The sequence below is a fragment of the Netta rufina genome (assembly GCF_964035555.1).
Source record: "Netta rufina genome assembly, chromosome: 1".
NCBI classification, from domain to species: Eukaryota; Metazoa; Chordata; class Aves; order Anseriformes; family Anatidae; genus Netta; species Netta rufina.
The window spans coordinates 951,975-974,972 of record NC_140123.1 but is presented as its reverse complement, the minus strand read 5'-3'; the positions used below and the strand labels follow the sequence as shown (position 1 = coordinate 974,972).

Here is a 22,998-nt window from a genome sequence, read left to right as displayed (position 1 = left end):
GTCGGAGTGCTGCTGCCCTGTGCGGGCCTCTTTTGATGCAGAGGGCAGTGCTTTTGGGGTGAAAGCTGGTTCTGTTTGCGGGCTTCTGTGCCGGAGCCACCGTCCTCTCCATCAACGGCCTCTTCTGCTGCTCGGTGCTCACAGAGAGGTCTTTGTTCCCGGCAGTGTCTCAGCTCGGAAGAACTCACTTGGATCTCAGAAAAAAAAAAAAAAAGCACACAACAATCTGCAGGATTGGGGTTGTTTGAGTTCAACTGAAGGGACCGAGTATAAAATCAGAGCGAAATGCTGAATTTAGCCAGCCGTAGCACGAAGGTTTGAGATCCTCAGCGGCATTCTGTACCCAGCCCAGCCCCGTGGAGATCCTCCTGGACACAGACTCAAGACAGAGACACAGACTTTGTGCTAAGAATGCATTTCCAAGTGCAAACCAGCATCTTGCAGAGACACAGGCGTGCCCCAGTGCTCGGACACCGGGAAGAGCAGTCCACAGACACGATTCTCCGCTCGGTGCACGATGTGCCAGACCACACTGAAGTCCTTGTGGGATCCGAGGCTAAATTTATCACATTCTTCACATTAACCTGCCTTTGCCTGCCCGTGCAAACTTCCATGTACCCTGACAGTTACGCCGACCACTTGTGATGATTTAATCCCAGCCGTGTCCCCTCTCACCAGGTGAATTCCTGGGGGCTGGCGGTGCTGCAGCCGCCCCTTTTCCCCCTCCTTTCAGCGTGTCCCGCAGGCAGAAGGGCGATTTCACGACGGGCGCGTGGCGTGACGCCGGGATTTCGTTGCTCTGGCTCGGGGTGCTCCCCTCCTCCCCACTTTTGGGCAGTGACAAAGCGCCGGGCCGGCCTTTTGGCTCGTGTAATCCGCGCTGAATGCGGGGCTGCGAGGCCGAAGGTCTCTCGGAGTGGAGATGGAGCACCTTGCACAGCCTGCCTGCCGCCGGCCCTTTGTGAAGATAATTCCCCCCAGCGCCCTGCCATTGACATCTGAGAGGAGGACGTTTCCTGTTTGCTGACATGGAACAGGCTCCCCTCGCTCCCTCCTTTACACTTCCCTACACCTGCCTTTTTACTGAGTGGCCATTTACTCTCCCCAACACTTCCTTCGCTTGGTGCCCTGCCCTCGGGGCCAAAGCCATTAACTGCCCAGGCCCCTCTGCGCTCAAACAACCACCCCGTTGTGCGGCACCGTTTTTTTAAGGGAAGCCCCCCGTGTGCCTCCCCCTCGCCCCACCTCCCTGGCCTTTTGTGGCCTATTCAGCGACTCACTTGACCCCTCCAGGACCTTATCCCCTTGTGGTCAGCATGTGTGTGCCCAGCAGACCGCGAGACGAAGTCGCTGCTCTGTTGTCCTTCGGGGCAGTTGCTGGTGACATTTCACAGGCTCCTGACCTGAGCTGACACCATAAAGATCAGCGTTTCTGTGGAGGAGTGGGTGGGAGCTCGCTTCGACCGCCTGCACCAGTCGCTGCTGCAGGCACGATCGATTCTGGGGGCTTTGTGTGCGCCGCCGAGGAAGGAGAGGCAGGGTCTGCAGCTCCGTGGGGATGGAGGCGTCTTGGTTTGGAGAGGGAGCTTTGAGAATGTCTCCGTTTAAATCTGCTGCACGAAACGGCCCCTGTTAAAAGCTTCTGCCTCCTGCCACAGAGCTCAGCCTTCCTCTGTCAGCCTTCTGAGTCCCATTCTGCTCCGGAACCTGTTGCCAAAATGCAGGTAGCCCAAGATGCCCAGGCAGGCGCTGTTCAGATTCACCTGAGAGCACAGAGGTCTGGGGGGGGATCTCGGTTCCTGTGGCCCCCACCCCGTGCCCGTAAGCCCAGTGGCTCTCTTCCCACCCTCGTAGCCCCGGGCTCTCACCAGTAGTCAAACCAAGCCTCGCTGGTGGCTCAGGCTGCTACCAGCCCCTTGCCCTCCAGCACAAATTCAGCAGCAGCTTTTCGGAGCAAGTACCTGGTACCACTTTATTAGGCTAACGTGGGAGGAAGGATTCAGGTTTAAAGGATTCTCGCAGTCTGAAACCTGGCACGGGAACAGCGAGGCTGTGAGGGGCTGAGCCTAGCCAGGGGAACGGAGCAGAAGGAGGCTTGCAGGAGCCTGGAGAAGTTCACCAGGAACCATTTGTCCCTGTACAACTCTTGACTGGTCCCTCCCTGGTTAAATCAAGCCCAATCTCCTTGGTTTTGTTTTAAAGGGTGCCTGGCCCAGCCCCGTGCATCAAGCTCTCGTTTGCTGTTGAGATATCGTGCAGCTGATGGCCGGGGTGTCAGCCCTGGTGTGAACAGGAATTGTGGCATGGAAAGAGGGACAAGGAGGGTGCTAGGAGGAGATTCCTGTTTCCCATCAGGGCACCGGGGTGCTGTAGGATCACAGAGCCATAAAAGCACCGAGGCATCCCTGGAGGTCAGCTAAATCCAGCCCGCTGCTCGAAGCAACATCACTGGAGCAGGTTGCCCAGCTCTGTGTTGGGTTGGGCTTTGAGTATCTCAGGGAACCGACACTCAGAGACCTCTCAGCAGTGCAGGGAGGCTGAGGCCAGGTCACTGAATCCCAGAACCATCGAGGTTGGAAGAGATCTCCAGGATCACCTAGTCCAGACTCCTGCTCGAGTCGATCCATGCTGCCTTGTCAAGGGTGAGTGATCTGGTGAGCTCTGTGAGGGATCCACTCAGCTCTGCACGCAGCTGTAATTAAAAGAGAGGGGACAGGGGGGAGCAGAAAGAAAGAATGCACGTTTGTGAAAACATTTTAGCTGCAGCTGCAATGACCCAGGCTTCAGAACTCGAGTTGGCAGTAAATTTAGCAGAGGACATTTGTTGGTAATGCTCCACGCTCACCTGTGAGATACACTAATTGCAAGTGTTGTAAGCAGGATGAACGATAGGTGAAAGAGTTACTGAGCTGGCATGGCAAGGGGTGCTCTTCTGGCGTCAGAAAGTGAAAGTGTGTGTGGTATTACCAGGAGAATTCAGGTTGTAGTTCCAGCTGGCTTTCCTGTGCTGGAACTCTGCATGATATGCCTTAGACCCAAGGGTGTTTGCAGCTTTTCCTCGAGGGAGAGGCTCTGTTCCTGCAGCGAGAGGGTGAAGAACATCACCAGGCAGCTGCATCCCCACATCCCCACGGCCAGGACAGGGCAGCAAGGAGGAGGGGAACCCCAAACCCTGAGCGGGGTCGTCCAGTTCTCTGCGCTCAGTGGGGTCACCAGCATCAGCAAGAGAAAAGCGGGGTGACTAAACGAGGAGCTGAGGAAGCCAAGCTGGCAGAGATCCATTACGCTGACACTTTTCTAATAGATGGAGCCCCAAAAACTTCCAGCCAAGGTTCAGGTACAGCTGAATTTAAACCCAGTGACAAATTCTTTTTTGTTTGGTTCTGTTCAGCCACAGAGATTGCTCAGGGTGCAAAGCGCTGCGCCAGGGCCCAGAAGAGCCTGCAGCAGTAGTTGGTGTGCTTGAACACTTCCAACACGAGCTGCTTCCCTCGGAAATCACATTTTTTAGCGCTACCTTGGCAGCTTTTCCTGTCTCACCCTTTAACTTGATCACTGCCGGCTCTGCCTCTGCCACCTGGGATCAGCCGGGGCTGTGGAAGCTCCAGTGGCAGGGGTAGAGCAGGGGAGAGCAGCTCAGGAGCCTGCTGTTGGTTTGGCCCATGGCACCTGGGTTAGAAATGCACCCCGTGTCTGCTCTGGGAGGTTGTGTGCTCCTCCTGAACGCCGGCGTTGCTGCAGCTCGGGGTGGGGAGAGGAACAGCACGGGCTGCTCCGGTTCGGCCTCAGATCTCCCAGAGTTAACCTGCTCATCTCAGGAAGAACAAGGCTGTAATTCAGTCCCGGTGAGCAAAAGCAGGCCGGTTTGCATCCTAACTCTGCCCCTGCTGTTGGGGAGCCCACAGCAGCCTCAGAAAATCCTCGTGCAGGGAGCATCCCTGCCCTGCACAGAGCCACGGGCACCCTGCAGAGCCCCAGCCCACGGCACCAGCAGGAGCTGCCGAGTCCTCCGAGCTCCTGCGGGTTCCCCAGAGGACACCAAGCCCTCCCCTAGCCAGAGGTGGCAGCGGGGCATCGGGATGGGTGTTTTGGAGAGCCCCTTGCCCGGAGGCCCCCCCAGGATCCGTCCTGGTTGCAGGTTTGGCTCGCACAATGAAGGCGCTGCCCCAACGCAGCCAGCCCAGGCCAGCTGCTGCGCAAGAGTGCCTGAAAGCTTCCCTCCCTCCTTCTCCGTGCTCATATTTACAAGGGAATGTGATAAATTCCGTATTGATTCCTTCTGTTGCACTGTAAATTTTGCAAAAGATGATTAAATAGTGCAATAGAGTCTGCGAGCACCGTGGCTCAATATGTTCTGGGCCGGCGTATCGACCCCCTCCATCCGACGGCAGCAAGTTCCACTCCCAGCCGCGCCAGACCAGTAATTAAAATCCTGTGAGACTGGGATTTAAAAACCAATCATAGCACGGCCCTGAAGCTTCTAACATCCCACCGTGGCGAGAGCAATAAGGGTAGGAGTGCAGGCACATTTATGTCCGTGTCGGAGTGCTTAAGAATAGTTTCCCCACAGGGCAGGGGAGCAAACAGATCCCTCCCTGAGTGTTTCTGGGCACAAAGCTCCGCAGTGACATAATGTTTGTCGTGAACTTAATGGCTCTGCACACGTGTAGACGTATGGAGAGGTGAGGATCCTTTGGTTTCCCATCCTGTTACCTCACAGACAATTTAGGGAGGATTGTTCTCACACCCAGGCACCAAGTAGGCAGAAAACAACATAGGTCAGAATAAGGGAGGATGGAAAGGAGCAGGTAGGCAACTGGTTTTAAGAGGGATCACCAAGGACAGAGGTTTTTCTGAGCCCAAACTTCAGAGTCCAAGTGTCTGAGCCCTTCCATACCCTGCTCCTTCCTGGGCATTGCTGGAGAAGGCTGAGAGCACTCTGGATTTAAATCCCCAGGAAAGTTGAAAATGGTTTTGAGGTCAGATTTAGCTACCATTCTCCATGCCTTTTTTACCTCAGCTATGTCAAATTTTGTGCTCAGAGTGCCAAACTTGCAAACTTGGCTCCCTGCCTTCGTCCTTATCCTGAGGTCTGCATCTGGAGGTACCCAAAGCACTGCGCACATCCTCTGCCAGCCGCCCTGGCCCACGGAGCTGCAGGAGGGGACATCCCTGTGTGCACAGATGGGCCGTGGCACTGGGAAGGAGACACCTGGGTTTGCTTTCTGTGCTTCCACAAATTTTGCTGCGGGCTGGGTGTGCTTTACTTCAGGCTGGGAGTGTGTGGAGGGGGGATCGGGTACCCCGCCGTGCTTAAATGCTAAGCACAAGCACCGTCCAGTAAGATACCAGTAAGAAAGGAAATCCAAAACAACACGTTTGTGTTGAACACACATTAATTTATTTTTTTTCTCTGTCTGTTGCAACCTCCCCATGTGCCATGCATCTGTTTTATGCATTCAAAGAGAAATCCAGTCCTGTGCCGTTACTGCTGGGGGGTCGGTCCTGGCCAGGTTGTGCCTGTGCGCTGGGCACAGCTCTGCTGAGTTCCACTGGGGTCCCTAAAAGCAGATTTAAGCCGCTCTGGTTGCTCCTGCTTCAGCAGGGCTTGGCCCAGACGTCCTCCAGCTCCCCTCCAACATCCACCGTGCTGTGCTGCGGTCATCCTGCTGAATTCTGGCATTTCATACCGGAGTGAAAATCTCTGGGCAGGCGTCCACGCAGGCACTAGCCTTCGTCACAGCACCGAGCAGCCTGGAGGAGATGGAGTCATTGCGGAGGGTTTGATGTGAATTTCAAGCAGCGTTCTGCGTTCTGTACCCTGGGAGCTGCCGTGGCGTGCGGTGCCGCGCCGTGTGTAGCCTCGTCTCACCCGCCAAGGACACCAAGTCACCTCCAGGATGCGCCGTGGGCTGAGGTTTGGGAGACGTGGGGCACTCCCAGCTGTTCTGGTGTCCCATCCCCTCGCTGTCCTCACCCCATACCCATCCATCAGCACAGCTCCTCGGGGCAGGGCGCTGCTTGCTTGTGCCTGAGGACGCAGCGAGGGTGGGAGCACGCATCCGAGCCACGGATGGGAACGGTGTGTAGGAAAAACCCCATGAGAGCCATCCCCCGGCCCTTCCAGCCTTGGGTGGTTTATCTTCCCGGAGTTATCTGCCTGCTTTTTGGGCCCTGCAGCATCCAGCCCTTCAGCAGGGAATCCAGCAGGACCCTGCTCCAGGGGGATGAGGGGAGCAGAACCGAGCACAGCCCTCGAGGCACAGGCAGGCATGGGTTGCTAGCAGCACCGGGACACTTCCCAGTCTGTTTTTTCTCCTTCCCGAAGCAATTCTCACCTCGATGCAGCAGAAAGTTAATGTTTCACAGACCTGGTCATGGCAACGCCAGGTTCTGATGCCTGCTTCCCTGCTGGGAGGTGGCTCCGTGCCTGTCACTGCGCGTGCGCAATGCCGACTGATTTTTCCCTCTGGGCACTGCTTTACATCTATGAGACGAGTTGGGTTTCACTCCCAGCTCATCGCTGTGTGTCAGGAGGCTCTGATCAGATGGGGTTTGGTGGTCATCATGTCAGTGTTAGCCCTCCTTCCTGGCAATTCGCAGGTTCTGACCCCACAGGCACCAGCACGAATCCCCTGGGTGCCCCCAGCCAGCATCCTTTCCCCGAGGACACCGACCACTGGCTCTCCTTCTCTCGTGTGCTTTGTTTTCAGAGGTTAAGTCATTATTTCTCTCTGGGGAGCCTTCTAGGAGAGGCCTGCTGCCTGGGTGAGGAGCTCCGAGGCTCTCGGGCACTGCTCAGGTCCCACAGCCACCAGCAGAGGTGGCAGCAGGATCTGGGGCTGGGTATGGGGACACACGGGGGTAACACTTCTGCAAAGCAGCCTTTGGACATTTCTTCATAAAACCTTTGAGCCCTCGGGTTACATCTTGATCAGCTATCGAAGCTCACGATCTCTGGCTGCCGTCCAGTTTCTAATACAGTTAAAAAGAGGTTTTTTTTTGGTTTTATTCCTGAAGCAAGGGCTTCTTTTAAATCCTTTTTGTCCTGCGTTAGTGTACCTTTGTGTTTAGCTTCCTAGAGCAAAGGCTCTGCTCTGGTTTCCTCATTTCGCTGAAGGGCGGTTCCTTTTTAAGATCATAAATTTTCCCATTTAAAGACTTTTTAACGAATAGCATGATGTTTTTGGAGCACAACTCCTGGGCGATGGATTCCTTGCAGGAGTTTGCTTATTAGGAAGTTAAGCAGGAGGCAGTGTCCTGCTGCAGCGTGCTGCGTGGGAGCTGAGGTTTGGGAAAAGCAAGCCTTTTGCTCCATCCAAGGCTGAGCTCAGATTTCCTGTCTCATGAGCTCTCTGGCTTTGGGAAGCACCTCCTGGTCCCTGGTTCGTACCCGTTTATCCATTTATTCCTATCGTGCTTTCTGCCTTTCAGTCTCTGTGTTTTTTTCTTAGCATTCCCTGTCCTCCGGTCTCTCAGAAGAGTAATCCTGCTACTGTGCTTCCCCTGCTCAGCCAGGACGTTTCATTCTGCACAAATTCCGTGTCACTGGCAAGTACAACCAGCTCCTTTCTGTACATATTTATTTGTCTCCAGCCTTTCTTTAATACGTAACAGCAGTGCTCCACCCACGGGACTTGGTCCTTCACTGCAGTACAATTCACTAGCACTCAGCTGTCCTGACGTAATGCCTGCTATTTCCAGGCTCCTCTAAAGCATGCACAGCCTAGATTTGGACTTTGCTGCTGTTATCTGTGTGGAAGCAGAGGCACTTCTCTTCTTGGTCTGGTTCCTGAGGTTTGGGAGCGCTGACCCAGCTGCACCTCAGCGAGGATCTCTCCTCCTTGCTGGTTCTTACCTGCTCCTCCTCAGGAACTTCAGCTTTTTTTCTGGTGCAAAGGGATCTCCTCACCACGTAGGGCTCTCCCTGCTCCAGAAACACCTCTAGTTCTTAACCAAATCCGAACCTTTCCATCCTACATCCCTTTCTCAGCCTCTCAGCTGAGGCACCGTCCCCTTCTTTGTTCGTGGATGCGTTAAAAAATTTATTAAAAACCGCACAGTCCTGGGAGCAACCGGGTAAATTTGTGAGCACAAATCCTCAAGAGGACGGGCTGCCAGCGTGGTTGGTTAAGGCACGAGGAGTTTTTTTTCTTTAATGCAGGCAGATGCAGAGCTCTGCACAGTGGGAGAGGAATTACCGACCCGTGGGGAGTGGAGGCTCTGAGGAGGTGTGAGTCCCAGCCAGAGCAGCAGGGAGAAGCAAGGAGAGCTGAACAAAAGCAAAATGAGCCAGGCCAGCCCCAGGGCAACAGTCAGAGGGTGAGAGAGATTTTAGGCAGGACAGGCAGGGCATGAACTAATGCGTGATGCTGGACAAACACATATTGGAGAGGCTTCAAGCACGAGGCTGGACCAGCAGCAGGAGGAACGAGGGGCAGCAGATGCTGATCCCAGGAGCTCCCGGCTGTGCCTGCTGCCCTCCTGGGGCACACATTATCCAGCACTCAGTTTGGTGGCACTGACACAGACACAGACACAGAAATCCTGCAACATCCTGCGCTTGGGAAGCCAGCAAGAGTTATTCAGGGGCAAGGATGGCGTTTCACAGCACACAGCAACCTTCATCTGCATGTGTCCCTCTCTGCTGTAGTGTTTGTGGGCTGATCTGCCAGCCTCCAAGCAAGTTCTGTAACGTGGCTTCTCATTAAAGCGATGCTTCGTCCGGTGACACAAGGAGAGAGGACTCGAGGAGCTGTAGAAATGAATTCAGAAAATCCTGCTGAACAGAACTGGGTGGTATCACAACAAGGCACAACAGCACCTTGGGGATCTGCTAAAGGTTTGGTACCCCGCAGTCAGTGCCTGTGGTATCATCACAAAATAAATGCTCACGTTTTAATGAGTCGCTGATGAGCGATTCCAGCTGCTCAGCGTGGTGGATCCGCAGTCCTCAGCTATGTTTCTAACCCCTTCAGCCAGCGAAATGCAGCCTGCCTGACCAGCCCTGCTCTTCACCCAGCCTTGCAGTGTGGGTTCTGCCCCTGCCCATCCCGTCTGTATCCAAAATTCTGCAGTTTGCCGCCCTCCTGTATCGCTGCAAGGATTTTTGCTCTCTGCTTTCTAGCTCGGCAGCCATTCGTGGTTTTTATTGATGTCTTTAGCATCACTTCTGTCCTGCACCTCTTCATTTTTGGCTCATGTTGATTCTCCTCCCACCCTCCCCGGCCTGTCCGTATTGCTTCAGGGTCCGACTGCTGTCCCTGGAGAAAGAGGGTCTGACACCTGGGGGCAGGCTGCTGGGATTTCTGTCCTTCCCTGAGAATTCCCACTCATCTTTCACTCTTTCCTACTTCCCTTTTTCCTCCCCAATACTTCTTTACACAACTTTTTCAACCCATTGAAGGCAGAAGCCTCGGTGTGCAGGGATGTGCACCGAAGCCTGAAGGTCCGCTCGTACCCAGTACCTTTGGAGATTTTGTTCTTGACCTTCCCTTGGTGAGATTTGAGGCTGTTCCTGGGGCACTGTGCGTTCACGGTGAAATTCAAGCAGCTGGGGAGATTCATTTGAGCTGGTAGCAGGGGCTGAAGGTGGCTGCCAGCGAGTGGAGCGGTGCCCAGTAGCACATCCCTTCCATCCACCGAGGGATCGGCCAGAAAAAGGGTGGCAGGAGCCCAGGCTGTGGTGGCAGCTTCCCTATTAACAGTGTATGTTAAAAGGTGCTTGTGAAACGCGTGTCGTATTGATTTAAAAACAGGTTTACGTTTCTGGAAAAGGGGGTGATCATGCTAATCCAATCAGTGCAGGCTCGGGAGGACAGAAGTCCTTTTATATTACCTTAACTAGCCGCGTGGAGCAATAACAATGTCATCCCTTGTCAAAGCTGACGCCTGATGACATTCTGCAGTCCCCAGCAGGTGATGCGGGCTGCCTCCTCTTGGTGAATCCCGGGCTATTTCGGTGCTCAAATGGGGCCGTGGAGAGGTGTAGCTGCGGTGGCAAATTGCATTTAGCACACCGGGGTTGTGCAGTCCCTCCCCGGGCCTGCCTGCCGCCCAGAGCCCCTCTGCTTCGAGGTGATGTCCGTGTGCCCATCCCCAGCAGCATGCCCACTCTAGGTTTGAGGATTTCCAGTCCTTTTTTTCCTGGGATTTAGTTTCCTTCACCAATTAGTCATCCTGGTTTTTCCCCCATTAGACGTGGACAGGGCCCTGCAGGGGGTGCCATGTGGGAGCGGGGTGCTCCCCACGTCCTCCCCGGCATGCAGAGGGGGTGTTTGCTGAGCCCGGGCAGAGGTAAGAGGCGATCCCTGAGGATTTTCCATCCCTCCTGTGGCTCTCACACCGTGCTGAGGATGGGCTGTGTGCCCCGGAGGGACTGGAGAAGTGACACAGAGAGATGGCTGCAGGATCAGGCCCTGGCTGGGAACCTTAATTATGGGCCAGCTGGGATAGGGAGCAAGGAGGGAAGGCACGGAGCAAGGGCTGAGGACAGGGAGCAAGGATGGAGGATAGGGAGCAAGGAGAGAGGAAAAGGAGCAAGGATGGAGGACAGGGAGCAAGGAGAGAGGACGGGGAGCAAGGAAGGATGACAAGGAGCAAGGATGGAGGATGGGGAGCGAGGATGGAGGATGGGGAGTGAGGATGGAGGATAGGAAGCAGGGAGAGAGGAAAAGGTTCTAGGATGGAGAACAGGGAGCAAGGATGGAGGACAGAGGGCAAGGATGGAGAATAGGAAGCAAGGAGAGAGGAAAAAAAGCTAGGACAGAGGGCAGGGAGCAAGGATGGAGGACAGGGAGCAAGGAGAGAGGACAGAGGGCAAGAATGGAGGACAAGGAGCAAGGAGAGAGGATGGGGAGCAAGGATGGAGGACAGAGGGCAAGGATAGATGACAAGGAGCAAGGATGGAGGATGGGAAGCAAGGAGAGAGGAAAAGGAGCAAGGATGGAGGACAGGGAGCTAGGACAGAGGACAGGGAGCAAGAACAGCACCACGGTGGGGTCCCAGACTGCCTCTCCCCAGAGGACCCCACCCGATGCTGCTGGTCCCCCCGCTCCCCCCGGTGCCGCCGCGGCGAGGACGGGTCCCCGCGCCCGGCGCGTCCCGCGCTCTATTGACAGTTATCCGGAATCCGAAGGAATTCAAGACAAATTGTTAAGAGGACGGAGTTAATAAAATTTGAAAAATTGAGGCCTGTCACTCCACTAAACTTTGTTCGATACCGCTGACAGCAACATATTTCCCCAATGAGTGACCTTCCGCAGCTGCTCCAGCTAGGCGCCGCCGCGCGGGTGCCGGGCGGGAGCCGGCGAGCTATTTATCAAATATGATAAGCCGGGGTCTGCTAATGCGAGGAGGGAGGTGCAGGAGGGCCGGGGGAGGAGGAGGCCGCCTCGCACAGCCCGAGGTGTCGCCCAGGTGTCCATCTCCAGCCCCAGACAGCTGGTGGGAGGTGACGGATTGCCTCCTATTAAGCCCGGCGAGGCCGGAGCCCGCTGGGCGCACGCGGCGGGGCCGAGGAGCCCCGGCCGTGGGCGGCCGCAGGGGTGGGCGAGGGCAGCGGGGAGGGGGCGGCGAGGAGGGAGGTCAGGCCGGGGCGGCGAGGAAGCGGTGGCCGTTTCGGCGTTGTATTAGCAGGCAAAGTGACACGGTTATTTATGGCGGCGTAATATTTTATTGCTGCCGGTACTGGAGGTGGCAATCGACCAGTCGCGCCGGTTCGGGTTCTATCAATTATTGCAGCAATTAGTCAAGTCATCAAAGCCATTAACAGGGGGATTAGGCCAATATTGGAGAGCCATTATTGATAGATCCAGGAGAAGGGGAGAGCCGAGCAAACCTCAGCCTTCATTTGAGAGGAAAGCCGGCCTCGCCTCCAGGGTGTCACCGCTTGGAGAGCCCCGGCCCGGAGGGCACCGGGAGGGCTGGGGAGGGGGCGAGCTCTGCCTCGCCTCTGCCAGGGATACGGAGTGGTGGGCCCCGGCCCCGTGCAATCTCACCTGTCTCCATCATATCCTTTATTCGCCCTGACAAGGCTCGCAATAGAAATTACTCCGTGTCGAATGTTTATGGAGCACATTTTTCATTCTGTAAGCAAATATAGATCCCCGATGCCAGCGCTTGCAAGTGGCTGATCTCCCCTCTCTCAACCCTCTCTCCTCCTTCATATATTATGATTGCTGCTCGCTTTTATGGAGCGCTCGGGGTGCTCGGCACGGCCCCGGGTTTTAGGAGCAGAGCGTGCCGAGGTGGCCGCATCACCCCGAGGTGCAGCGGGGTGGGAGGTGTTTGCCACGCTGCCTGCAGAGCGGGGACCCCGCAGCAGCACCCGGGTGGCTTTTTGGCAGCTCCCCTCCCTCTCCCATCCCTCCCTGCTGGGCACAGGCACTGGCAGGGCTCCCTGCCCTGCTGCTGGTCACCGTCACCCCTCTGGTTCAAGCACCCTGCTTGGCTTCAGCCCAGTTTGAAGGTTCATCCTCGTGACCTCTGACTGGTTGGCACAGCAAGCTGGGGGGGCACAGAGTGCGTGAGCATTGTGCCAAGTCTCTCTGTGCATTAAGAGAAGTTTCCTGAGATGCTGAGAGGCGGAGCTGAACCCTGTGGGACTGTGTTTGCATCTCTGAGTGTTCCCCAGTAGCTCTCTCGCCTGATCTTGGAGATCTTGCCCTGCCTCTACCTGCTTACCACTGCTTCCCAGCACACCAACTGGGACCAGTTTGGCTGTTTGTGTTCCCCTGCAGTCCTGCATGTCTGGGGAGGGCACAGGGAGCTCTGGGCAGGCTTGTTTCCATGAGGATGCCCACCTGACTCCCCGCAGCAGTTCAGTCTTTGGGGTTTGTTGGCTTTTTTTTTTAACTATTTCTAAATAAGAGAAGGATTTTTCCCCAAAAGCTCATGCTGGCAGCTGCTCGGCCCACAACCACCTCCAGCTCCAGCCTGGAACAACAGAGCAGAGGGATGGCGTGGCCAGTTGAAGCTGCCGTGGGCCCATTTGGCTCCCCAGGGACCAGTGGCAGGCGCTTTTGTCAGGCTGTATTTTCCTCTGGTGACCGTGTGCTCTCATCCCCAACAGCATCTCTTCCCTGTTGGGGGTGACAGTCCCTTTTCTAGTTCCCTGCACAGCCACACATAACCACTGGGTGTACGTTGTCCCCTTCTGATGCCCATACCCCCTGGAGCAGAGGTTAGGAGGGGACTCGGAGCAGCACGGGGGGCCCAAGATGCGCTTCGTGCTCGTTCTGCACCCAGGCTGAACTCTGCTCCCCTCATCTTTTTAATTTCCTCCTGCCGCCAGGTGCCAACCCCCTGCAGAAGAACGAAATGGGACACACGCCCCTGGACTACGCCCGCGAAGGGGAGGTCATGAACCTCCTGAGAGCATCAGAGACGAAGGTGAGCCCGAGATGCAGGTGACTCGGTCGTTCTTTTTCCACTCTAAGAACAATTTTCAAGGAGGTGGGGTGCCTGCAGTGAAGGATTGCCTCAGCACACCTCCAAGGGGTCATGCTGCTTTGGAAGAAGTCTGTGTAAATTGATGTCATGATGCAGAAAGGAGAAAGAAAAGAACTTTTGAAGTCCTTACGAGCTGTAGCCATAGCCGCGTGCCCTTCTCTTCATGTTGACATTTCTGCCTTGGGAGTGAGGTACACAGGGATGAGTAATCCTGTCCTGAAAGCCCTCAGCAAAAAGCCAGTAAAATCAGGTGTTCTTTTACTTTATTTTCTGAAATTCCTGGAAATTCGTGGAAAAAAAAAAAAAAAAAAAACTCAGATTTTGCTGTACAGGCGTGGAATTTGAACTCGCCTGTTGGAAACCTGAGGTTAAAAACTCGCCCATGCGTGGAAGATGAAGGGAATTTAAACTGTGGCGATTGCTGCGTTTAGCAGATACCATCAAGAAGTAATCTGCCAGGCAGTCACATCTGCTGGACAGCCTGTGCTTGCCTAGGAAAATCCTTGCCTGAGTCTTAATTCAAAGCCACGTTCCCCAGCCAGAAAACTTGAGTCTGTAGCGTGGAGCTCAGCGCTCCTTCCCCTGGGTTTTCTGTGCTGGATCAGAGCAGGGAAGGTGGCTGCAGAGGTAACGGCTTCTGGTGAGCTGTGCTCGCTGGGACAGCTCCCCAAGCAAGTTTTTAGCAAGGGAAGTTGAGAATAAAGTACTCGGGATCATTGCAGGAGGAGGGAGGAGGAATTATCTGCTGGCTAAAGAGTCTCTGGGGTCCAGCCCCGGCAAGAAAACCCGCCCCAAACAGCTTGAAAAGCTGCTTTGGTTTTTATGCTTAACTAATAGATGAAGGGGAGAAAGGAAATATATCTGTAGAGATGCTCCCGATGAAGATGATTGGACTTGTATATAAAACAAAAGACAGTCAAGGCAGCTCGTGATGAATATTCAGCTGGGGGGGATGCGGTGCTCCGAGGGCTGCATCCACCCCAGTCTCTGCGCTCCACCGAGAGTCTTTGAGAATTTATTGCTCATTTTAATCACTGCTGGAGAATGAATTGGCAGAACTATTACTGGATGGGCACATCCCATAGATTTTATTTACATATCCTGGTGACAGAATAACAAGGAGTTTTCATATGTATTTTTAATTTATTTTTGAGTTCCTTTATCCTTCTAAAAAACCTCTGTGTGCGCCTTCCCTGTGCTAGACCACGCTTGCTGGTATCAAGGTATCGAGGGTAGCGAGGGCTCCTGAGCTGGCTCACGTTGCTGAACGCTGCAGGTGAAGTCTGAATAAGCTGCTGTGTGTATTACAGGGCTGAAAGGAAGGGAGAAGCCCTTGAAACTCTCTTCTGTGTGCAGCTGGCATGAGAGCAGCCCCAGGACGAAGGCTTGCAGACTGATCTCAGTGGTTCGGGTTCTTCCTTTGCCCATTCAGTTGTTGCTCCCCGGCACACCCGGCCGAGTGTCAGGGGCTGGAATTTATGTTTAGTGACTTCTCAAGCTTTCCTCAAAGACGATTTCCTCAAAAATTTCCTTCCCCTCGGTGCCGTAGCTAAAGCTCAGCTCTGGAGCACGTCGGTCACTTTTGCTTTTCAGCCACCAGAACTCAGCACCGTCCTCCCACCCCATCCCTCTGCTCTGAGTGTCACACTCAGGGAATGTACAGTCCTTACAGTCCCAACCTGACCACCCAGAGGGATTTCCTCTCTCTGTCAGTGGCTGCTGAAGGGTTTTTAAGAAAGGGATGAGCCCGGACGAGCACCTCACTGCCCCTTCCCCCTGCTCCCTTCTGGCAGGCAGTGCTGTGAGGACTCCCTGAGCTGGACCTCATGTCTGCTTCATCGCATCCGATAGCCTTCGGGGGAGCTTTGAAAGCAAACAAACATTTAGGTTCTAGTGCAGGCTGCTTTTTTTCCACAATTCAGGCCCACATTTTGAGAAAAATATCGGGTTTGGTAGCTTGGTGAATGTCTGTTAGGCTCCACCCAACTTCACACGTAGAACTGGGGGGAGAGTAAGTGGCCTCCCAGTGAAAGCTAATTTTTTGCTGTCTGTAACCCCCCCAGAATTACATCAAGATGCTGTTTGTCCCACTCAGGGACCCCTCTCCCAGCCTCCAAAGGCTGTACCGCTGGGACAGCTTTCTTCACATCCCTGACTTGTTTTGCAGCTGCCCAGAAGTTTACCACCCTGGCTTCCTTTAACCTCCTAAATTCCTTTCCCTGTCAGGTGAAAGATGCCGTGCCCTCCACATTTGTGGGTTTTCTGTGAAGTTTCCTCTGCTCAGCACTGCCCACAGCCGCTGGCACACGGGGCTGCTGCTGGCACGGGGACACCGGAGCCGTGGTGGCACGGGGCAGCAGCAGGCTTCTCCAGAACACATCCTGAGCAGAAAACTAGTGGGAAAGCTTGGGAAAAGCACTGTGACTGTGCAGCCTGTGCCCATGAAGGGGCTTTTTTCCCACCCAGGGATGTTTATGATGTTGGTTTTGCAAGGAGGGAGGCAGCGTGGCAGCAGAGGGGCGTCCCCTCCTGCCCGTCGTCCCAGCTCTCCGTAAGCCCACACGAATCGTTCAGCATCCTGGCAGCGGGGATCAGCTCCTCTGCACTTAAAAAAAAGAAAGAAAGAAGGGAGGTGAGGTGGTTTAACTGATGTGACCATGTTCATACAAAACGTTCCTCGCTCTGCAGACCCCGTGGGTCTGGGTGCTGTGCCCATCGCTCAGCACAGCTCTTCCCACAGCAGCGATTTCCCTGAGGAGAGGCCATGGAGCAGAGGCCACCTCTGGCCCTGATGGAGAAAGGAGCTCAGCAGGAAGCTTTGCAGCACGTTCTAAAGATGCAAAAGGGATTTGGGATTTGCCCTCTTTCCTCTAGAAATGCACTGTGCTGTTAGACCTGCCCCCACTCCGGGCATCTGCCAGGGTCCTGTCCCTGTGAATCTGAGATGTGCTTGTGCTTCCTGCTGAGCTGGAGGTGGAAGGAGGCAAACACCCCGAGCTGAGAGCTCCTTGCAGTGCTCCCGGTGTCTGACATCCCTGGGGTGCAGAACGGGGCACTGCAGTGCTCCTCGGTGTTGTTCGAACAGGAGGTGCTGGCAGGTAGGAAACTAACGCAGGAGGAACAGTCCAGGCTTTGCTTTTCAGAATAAACAAGTCCCTAACGGGTTAACAGCTCGGTAGGAAATTTGAGAAGGATCCCAGTTCCCTCGGGATCGCTGTCCCGGGAGCGCTGCAGTCTGGTTCCCTCCTCAGCTTCTCAGCTGCAAGGCTTGCAGCTGCTGCCCTCGAAGCTCACCCCGCTCTGTCCTACTGCCCGTTGCTGCCAGCCTCAACAATTCCCTCTTGCTGCCTCTCAGGCTGCTGCTGCCTCCTGCCAAGCCCAGGCTGCATCCCGGAGACCAGGAGCAGCGATCTGTCCGTCTGTCTGTCCGTCGGACACACGACCACACAGCGCTTTGCAGTCGTGTGTGTACCACTTGTCGCTCGTGTTGCCCAGAAAAGTGCCAGGTGCCAACCTCTCCTTCCCTCTCGCAGTTCCAGGAGGAGCAGCGCCGCCGGGAGATCGAGGAGCGCCGGAGGTTTCCGCTGGAGCAGCGGCTGAAGGAGCACATCATCGGTCAGGAGAGCGCGATAGCCACGGTGGGAGCAGGTAGGACCACTCCTGGAGCCGTGATCCCAGCTGCCCCCCCAGCAGATCTCAGCAGCCCACTGAGGCTGGGGAGGTCCTGCAGGCATTTTCTGGCTGGGAAAGAGCTTGTTCCTCATCACAAGAGGGGCTGCTGGATGCTTTCTGAGGCACGGGGTTCGAGCCCTTCCCTTCAGGATGATTTCTCCCCACGCTAACCCAAGGGTTGCAGCTGGCCTCCAGGGGTTGCGCCGCTCACCGTTAGCATCTTCAGTCAGCTGCTGGCTGAAATACGGTGCCTGAGCACGACGACACTTGAACATCTTTTTCCCAGGACCATTTGTCTTAAGGATGTTGTTCATTAATAATTCACGAGCAGTTCGGAACAGCTCTCTGTGCATAAACACCTCGCACACAGCCTGCTCGGGGAACCTTTCTGTGTTCCTTACAGATGTGGGACCGGGCTCCACGCAAAATACAAGCACGTAGCTCGGTCACACTTCCTGACCATCACCTCAAAGGCCATTTTAGCCCCATGTCCTGCCAGCAGCGTGCAGAAACCATCAGGAAGACAAACAGAGGGGTATTGCCCCGCTCTGCTCCCCCCACATCCAACAATTTGGAGCTCTTCCCACCTCCATCCTTCTGGGGGTGTTGCTCGGTAAATACTGACGATAACACTGAAGCAAAACTGTTCTCAGCAGCGTGGCCCTGCTCAGTCTGAGACCCCTTCCAGATGTCCCTGGGGGCACATCACCATCCCCTGCTGGGAGCAGGATTGGCACACGGGGCACACCACCAGCCTGTGCTTCAAAGCCCTCTGCCTCTACCTGTCTGCTGCTGTTGCTTTCTGCCTGCAGAGCCGTGCAGGCTGACTGTGGGGTGCTAAAACACTCAGTGATTTACGTCCCTTACCTCTGGCCAGGAGTGATTTAATCTCCCGGTGTTCCCTTCTCTGCACCAGCTGCCACCCCTGGGCCACGTTCCCAAGCGAGGGTGCCGGTGCCTTTTTCTCGAGGTGTTTTTCCCCTGCTTCAAATTCCGAGTTTTCCCTGCTAAAAATGAAATAAACAGGGGGAGTCGACGAGGAGCCTGGCCTCTTGTGGCTGTGCTGCAAGCATACAGCGCGCGGTGAGGTTTGGAGGGACCGGCAGTGTTTGCTGTCAGCCCAGCCGGGGGGAAAAACCAGAGCAGCTTTGAGGCAAACAGGCCCAAACAGCAGCCTCGAGTCTCAGATGAGCGCAGACATCGCTCTGAGCCTAACCTCGTTATGCTAATCAATTAAATACATGGAGACCAAAGGGTGTTGGGCATCTGTGGAGCAGAGGGGGAAGTGTTCTGGCTGTCACTTCGCCTAGCGAGCGCCGTTTTGTCTCTCCCCACACCCCGTGTGGGCTGCGGGCGGCTTTTTCCTTGCGGTCACCCGTGGGTGCAGCCTCGCAGCTCTCCGGGGCACCTCGTGTCACCCTGGGCACTGCAGCACCGTGGGGACATCAGGGCCCTGAGCACCGTGAATAACTCCTCGAGCATCCCAGCTCAGTGCCCGAGCACCGGCGGGTGAGGTAAGAGGGCTGAGGTCAGGGCAGCGCCGCGTCAGGAGCTCAGCGACCACTCCAGCCTCGTTAACAAAGCCGAGCCCGGGCTGATCTCAGAGCCCTCGAAAGAGCAAAAGAGCGAGCGCTGCTGCGAACACAACAGCCACCCTCTGTGTTGGGAGAGCGGCTGCGCCTGGGGGCAGCGGGACGGGCTAATTGGGAGGCTTTGATTAATGGGCAGTGCCTGCTTCTGACACAGGTGGTGTTTCTGCGCATTAAAGTGGCTGCCTTTATGGAGGTTTCTCTTATTGAATTATAGGGAATGTGCTTGATACCCCCGCAGCCTCAGGATATCAGACCAAAAGGTAGCAGGAGAGTCTCCGTCCCCTCCTCCCCCCTTTCCCTTCTGCCCCGTTTTGGCTGGTTTCCTTCAGGAAGGGTGAATTTAGAGACATCACTTTTTCTTTCAAGCGCTTCCTATCTCTCCGTGTAATTTTTTTCCTCCCAGCTGTTTTTTTGCTGCCACTTCGTGGACTCCACGTGCCTCCCGTTGGCGCTCGCCGCCACGGTTTGTTGGCCTTGCTGCACGCCGCGTCCCCAGATTCACCAAGGCCAGCTGATGTTTAATTTATAACCACTGCCATAATTGAATAATCTGATTTAATCCAGCACTCGCTGCATAATCCAAACAGGCTCCAGAGAGGCTCAGCCCCAAATACAAAGGGGACAGGAGCTCGGGGTTTGCTCCGTGGGTCGAGGTGACAGCAGCGCACGGAGGCTGCAGCAGGATGCTCGTGCTGCCTGCACCCCCTGGGCACTGCCCTGTCCTTAACACTTTTTTCCTGAAATCAGGAAAAATCCACGGGCAGGTCGTGCCTGTAATTCTGGGAGCTGACGGGAGCCTGGGTGTTACAACTGCTCCATGCAGATGAGCAGCTGAAGGGCTTACAGTTGTGTTTCCAGGGCACTCTCAGCAATTATTGTACTCCGAATCTGCTCAGCTCTTTGCTGGTTCCCTCGGATATGCAGAGGCAGCGGGGTGAAACTGCGTATCCTAAATATGATGGAGGAAGAATGCCTCTGGTTTAGAGAGAGCACTTGCCAGGCCGTGGGCAGGTAGAGGTGGGGTTGCAGAACACCCCCTCCAGCAGTGATTTTCCCGTCCTTTCGGGTTGAAGCCATGTGCACCAGGACTCTTCCTGAAGTCGAAAAGGAGAGAGGAAGGAGAAGAGTTGTTTTATAAATAAAAGCGTAGTGCGGAAAATCCACTTTTAACGTATAAATGCCAGATGTTGAAGCTGTGGAGCAGTTGTAACGCTGAAACCAGCAGCAGTGTCAGAGCTGGAGGAAGATGGATGTGTGGGAACAGCACCCTGCCCTGATCCGAGGGAACCAGTTTTAATTTGGACAAAGTATCCTCCTGTACACGTCCCGCATTTCGGCGTGCGCAGGCACCTGTTACACCGAGGTGAGCAGTCCTGTGCCTCCTCTTCCTCCTCCTCTTCCTCCTCCTCTTCCTCCTCCTCTTCCTCCTCCCCATGGGGGCACAGCCAGGGGACGCGGGGTCCCGCGGTGGGTACGGACCCGGAGGCATCGCCCCCGTGGCACCACCCTGAGCCCGGGCGGTGCGCGAAGCACCAGCGAATGAATTGATTTGATAAATGGACATTTATTACACTCACAAATTGGCTGAAACCAATTTCGGTCACATCAACCCCTGATAACTGCTAGGGTATTGATTTGTGTAAAGTAATACAGTGAATTTATCAGTTCAATAGCGAGCTGAAGGGCCTCTCGGAGACACAGCGCTACGGTTACGCCGTTACAGATGTCCGAAATAAAGTGGAAGCACTGCGGCCACGCTGCAAATGGCTCCAGAGAAGGAGGCCCGGGCGTCATCGTCAGCCTCTTCGCCTGGACACGGGGGCTGAAGTTCCTAATGAGATTTCGGCAAAGTGGCACAACCTGCCTCTTTCGTCTTATTTATTTATTTCTGCCGTCCCCGCAGCCGCCCAAGGAAGGGGGGCAGCTCGGCAGCAGGCACACCGCAGCCCCGGGGAAAGGAGCGTTCCCCTGGGCTGCCTTCGCTCTGCCTGAGGTCTTCATCCCTTCAAACCGGCACCGATGTCCTGCTTTGTCCTAAAATAGCAGCTTTGGCCTAAAATAGCAGCTTTGGCCTAAAATAGCAGCTTTTTTCCCTCCTGCTGAAGCTGAACTGCGCAGCGGCCAACCTTAGGGCTTGGAGGTGGAGAGCTGCCCACAACCGTGGCTGTGAGGCTTGGGGCCGCAGTTTTCCCCTCTGTAATTAACCAAAATCTTGCAGTTTTTCCCTGCCTGTGTGCTCGAATATGTCATAACTTCCCGGCTGCTTACAGAAGGGGTTTTACACCTCCTCGCTCCCTCGATCTAACCAACCCCCTGCAGACAACGGCGATCAGCACCTTCCCGCCGAGCCCCCGAACTGAACGACGAGCTCTCGCTTTATGGTAGGGTTTTATGGCGTGGTTTATATCACTGGGGCTGCCGTGGGTGAGCCGGGCGTTCAGCCATAAAGCGCCGTGTCCTGCTGCAGAGGAGACTGAGAACAGACAGCACTTAACCTCGCCGCCTTCGGACCGCTGAACGTGCTGACCCCGCAAGTGGTCAGTCCGTGCCCCGAAGCAAAAGTTTATTGCCTTTATTATCTCAGCTGAAATAGCTGCAGAAATTGGCGGCCGTCGTGTTATTCCCCATCAATTTAAAAAAAAAAAAAGCCTTACCCCTGGTATTTGACCTCCCGTTTGCTGTGATAAAGGACAGGGAGGGAGCACGTGCGCCCGGCCGGGAAGGGCAGGGCTGGGACACGCTGGAGCTGGGATGGATGTGCCCAGACCTCATCTGCCCCACCAGGTGGCTGTTGCCCCTCTCCTTAGGGCATCCTCTCTGCTTTTGCCCCTTCCCTGACATGCCCGGTGCAGGGGACGTCCCCGCCGTGCACTCCTGCACCCCACACAGCCCGCGGGCTCACCCCGAGCACCGAGACACCCGGGGCAGGCTGGAGGTGAGCCGCGTCCGGATGGAGTCCAGCCCTGCAGCCTGGCTCTGCGCCCGAGCTAATTAAGCCTTGACAGGAGTCAGGACTTATTAGCACGGCTGAAGCCTTGGATAATGCATCCAGATCGTGTCCGGGCATACACGGGCAAGTCCACGTGGCATTGGGGCCGAATTTCCACTGTCCGAGCACGTCCTGCTGGGTGGATGAGCCCCTGGGGCTTAGGAACCAGGGGGTGCTCACAGCCACTCACCCCGGCCCCCTGCACAGAGCTGGGGTGAGCTCGAAGCTTCAGGCTGAGCCACGGTGCCCGCTGGGTCCCCTCCGTGCCCCGCAGGTCGTTAGGGATCCAGGCACGCTCCTGCTCTGCCGGGTAATCACCTTCCTTATTAAAACCCGCTCTGCGCTCTGCCTACTTGGGATTCATCTCGCTCCAGCCCCTGGAGCGCGCTAATTTTGTCTGCTAGATGAGAGACCCGGGTGCTTTCTTGTGGAGATGCTTAATGACTGTGGTCAGGTCAATCCTCAAACCTCTCGTTGTTAACCTCAGGAGATTGATTTTTCCTTGGTGTTTTCAGCCTCGCTCGAGGCTTTGTGCTTCCTCTCCTGATCCTCGCCAGCTCTGTCGGCTTGCAGCCTCCCCGGCTCTCCTGCCCACACTCCTGGGACGTGGACACAGCACGGAGCACTCTGCACTTCTTTTCCCTTACCCAATCAAGCAGAGTTTTTTTCATGGGCTCCCTTTCTGTCTTTCTCAGCTGGAGTTTCAGCACTCCCCGTTTATCTGGGTGCGCTCCTGCCAGCTCCAGAGGGACAAAACTCCACAACGTCCCTGCTCTGGGGACACACGGGCAGCTGGAGTCCTGGGGCTGCGGGACCAGGACACACTCAGTCCAAAGCTGAGGGCCCAGGGCACATTCTCATCCTGGGCTGAATTTTTCAGTGAAAACCACAAAGAAAAGGGAGCCGTTCTGGCTCGTGTTTGCTCTGGGGGTCACCAAGCAGTGCCCCCGTACAGCGACGGGGAGCGGGGGAGCTGCAGCTCTGAGCAGCCTCCCTCTGCTCACCATCCCTCAGACCTTTTACTTCTGCTGCTGGATTTCTCTCTGCTGCCTTAGGAATAATTCAGGCTGTACCTCTGGTGTCTTGCCCACGTCGTGCCCCGCTTCCATCAAGCTGTGCCCATAGCTTTGGGCTCTCTCCCAGCTCGGTGCTGGAAACACAGGATTAGAGCTCAGCGTGGCCTCCTCCTGTGTAACACCACACAATTCTGGCTGCTGCAGCTTCTCGCAGAACATCACGAGGCTTTACAAAGCTCAAGGCAATCAATACGGCAAGAATAACTCTTCGGAAGGG

The 22,998-nt window shown here is 55.4% G+C and overlaps 1 protein-coding gene across 1 annotated transcript in view; it reads left to right on the top strand.

Moving 5' to 3' along the window:
• Positions 1–22,998, top strand: part of CLPB (ClpB family mitochondrial disaggregase) — a 66,378-nt gene that overhangs the window by 27,411 nt on the left and 15,969 nt on the right. Inside the window, exons 6-7 of the mRNA XM_084301898.1 lie at positions 13,295–13,392; positions 16,986–17,100. Of these exons, the coding sequence (XP_084158024.1) occupies positions 13,295–13,392; positions 16,986–17,100 (213 nt within the window). The remainder of the gene's footprint in view (positions 1–13,294; positions 13,393–16,985; positions 17,101–22,998) is intronic.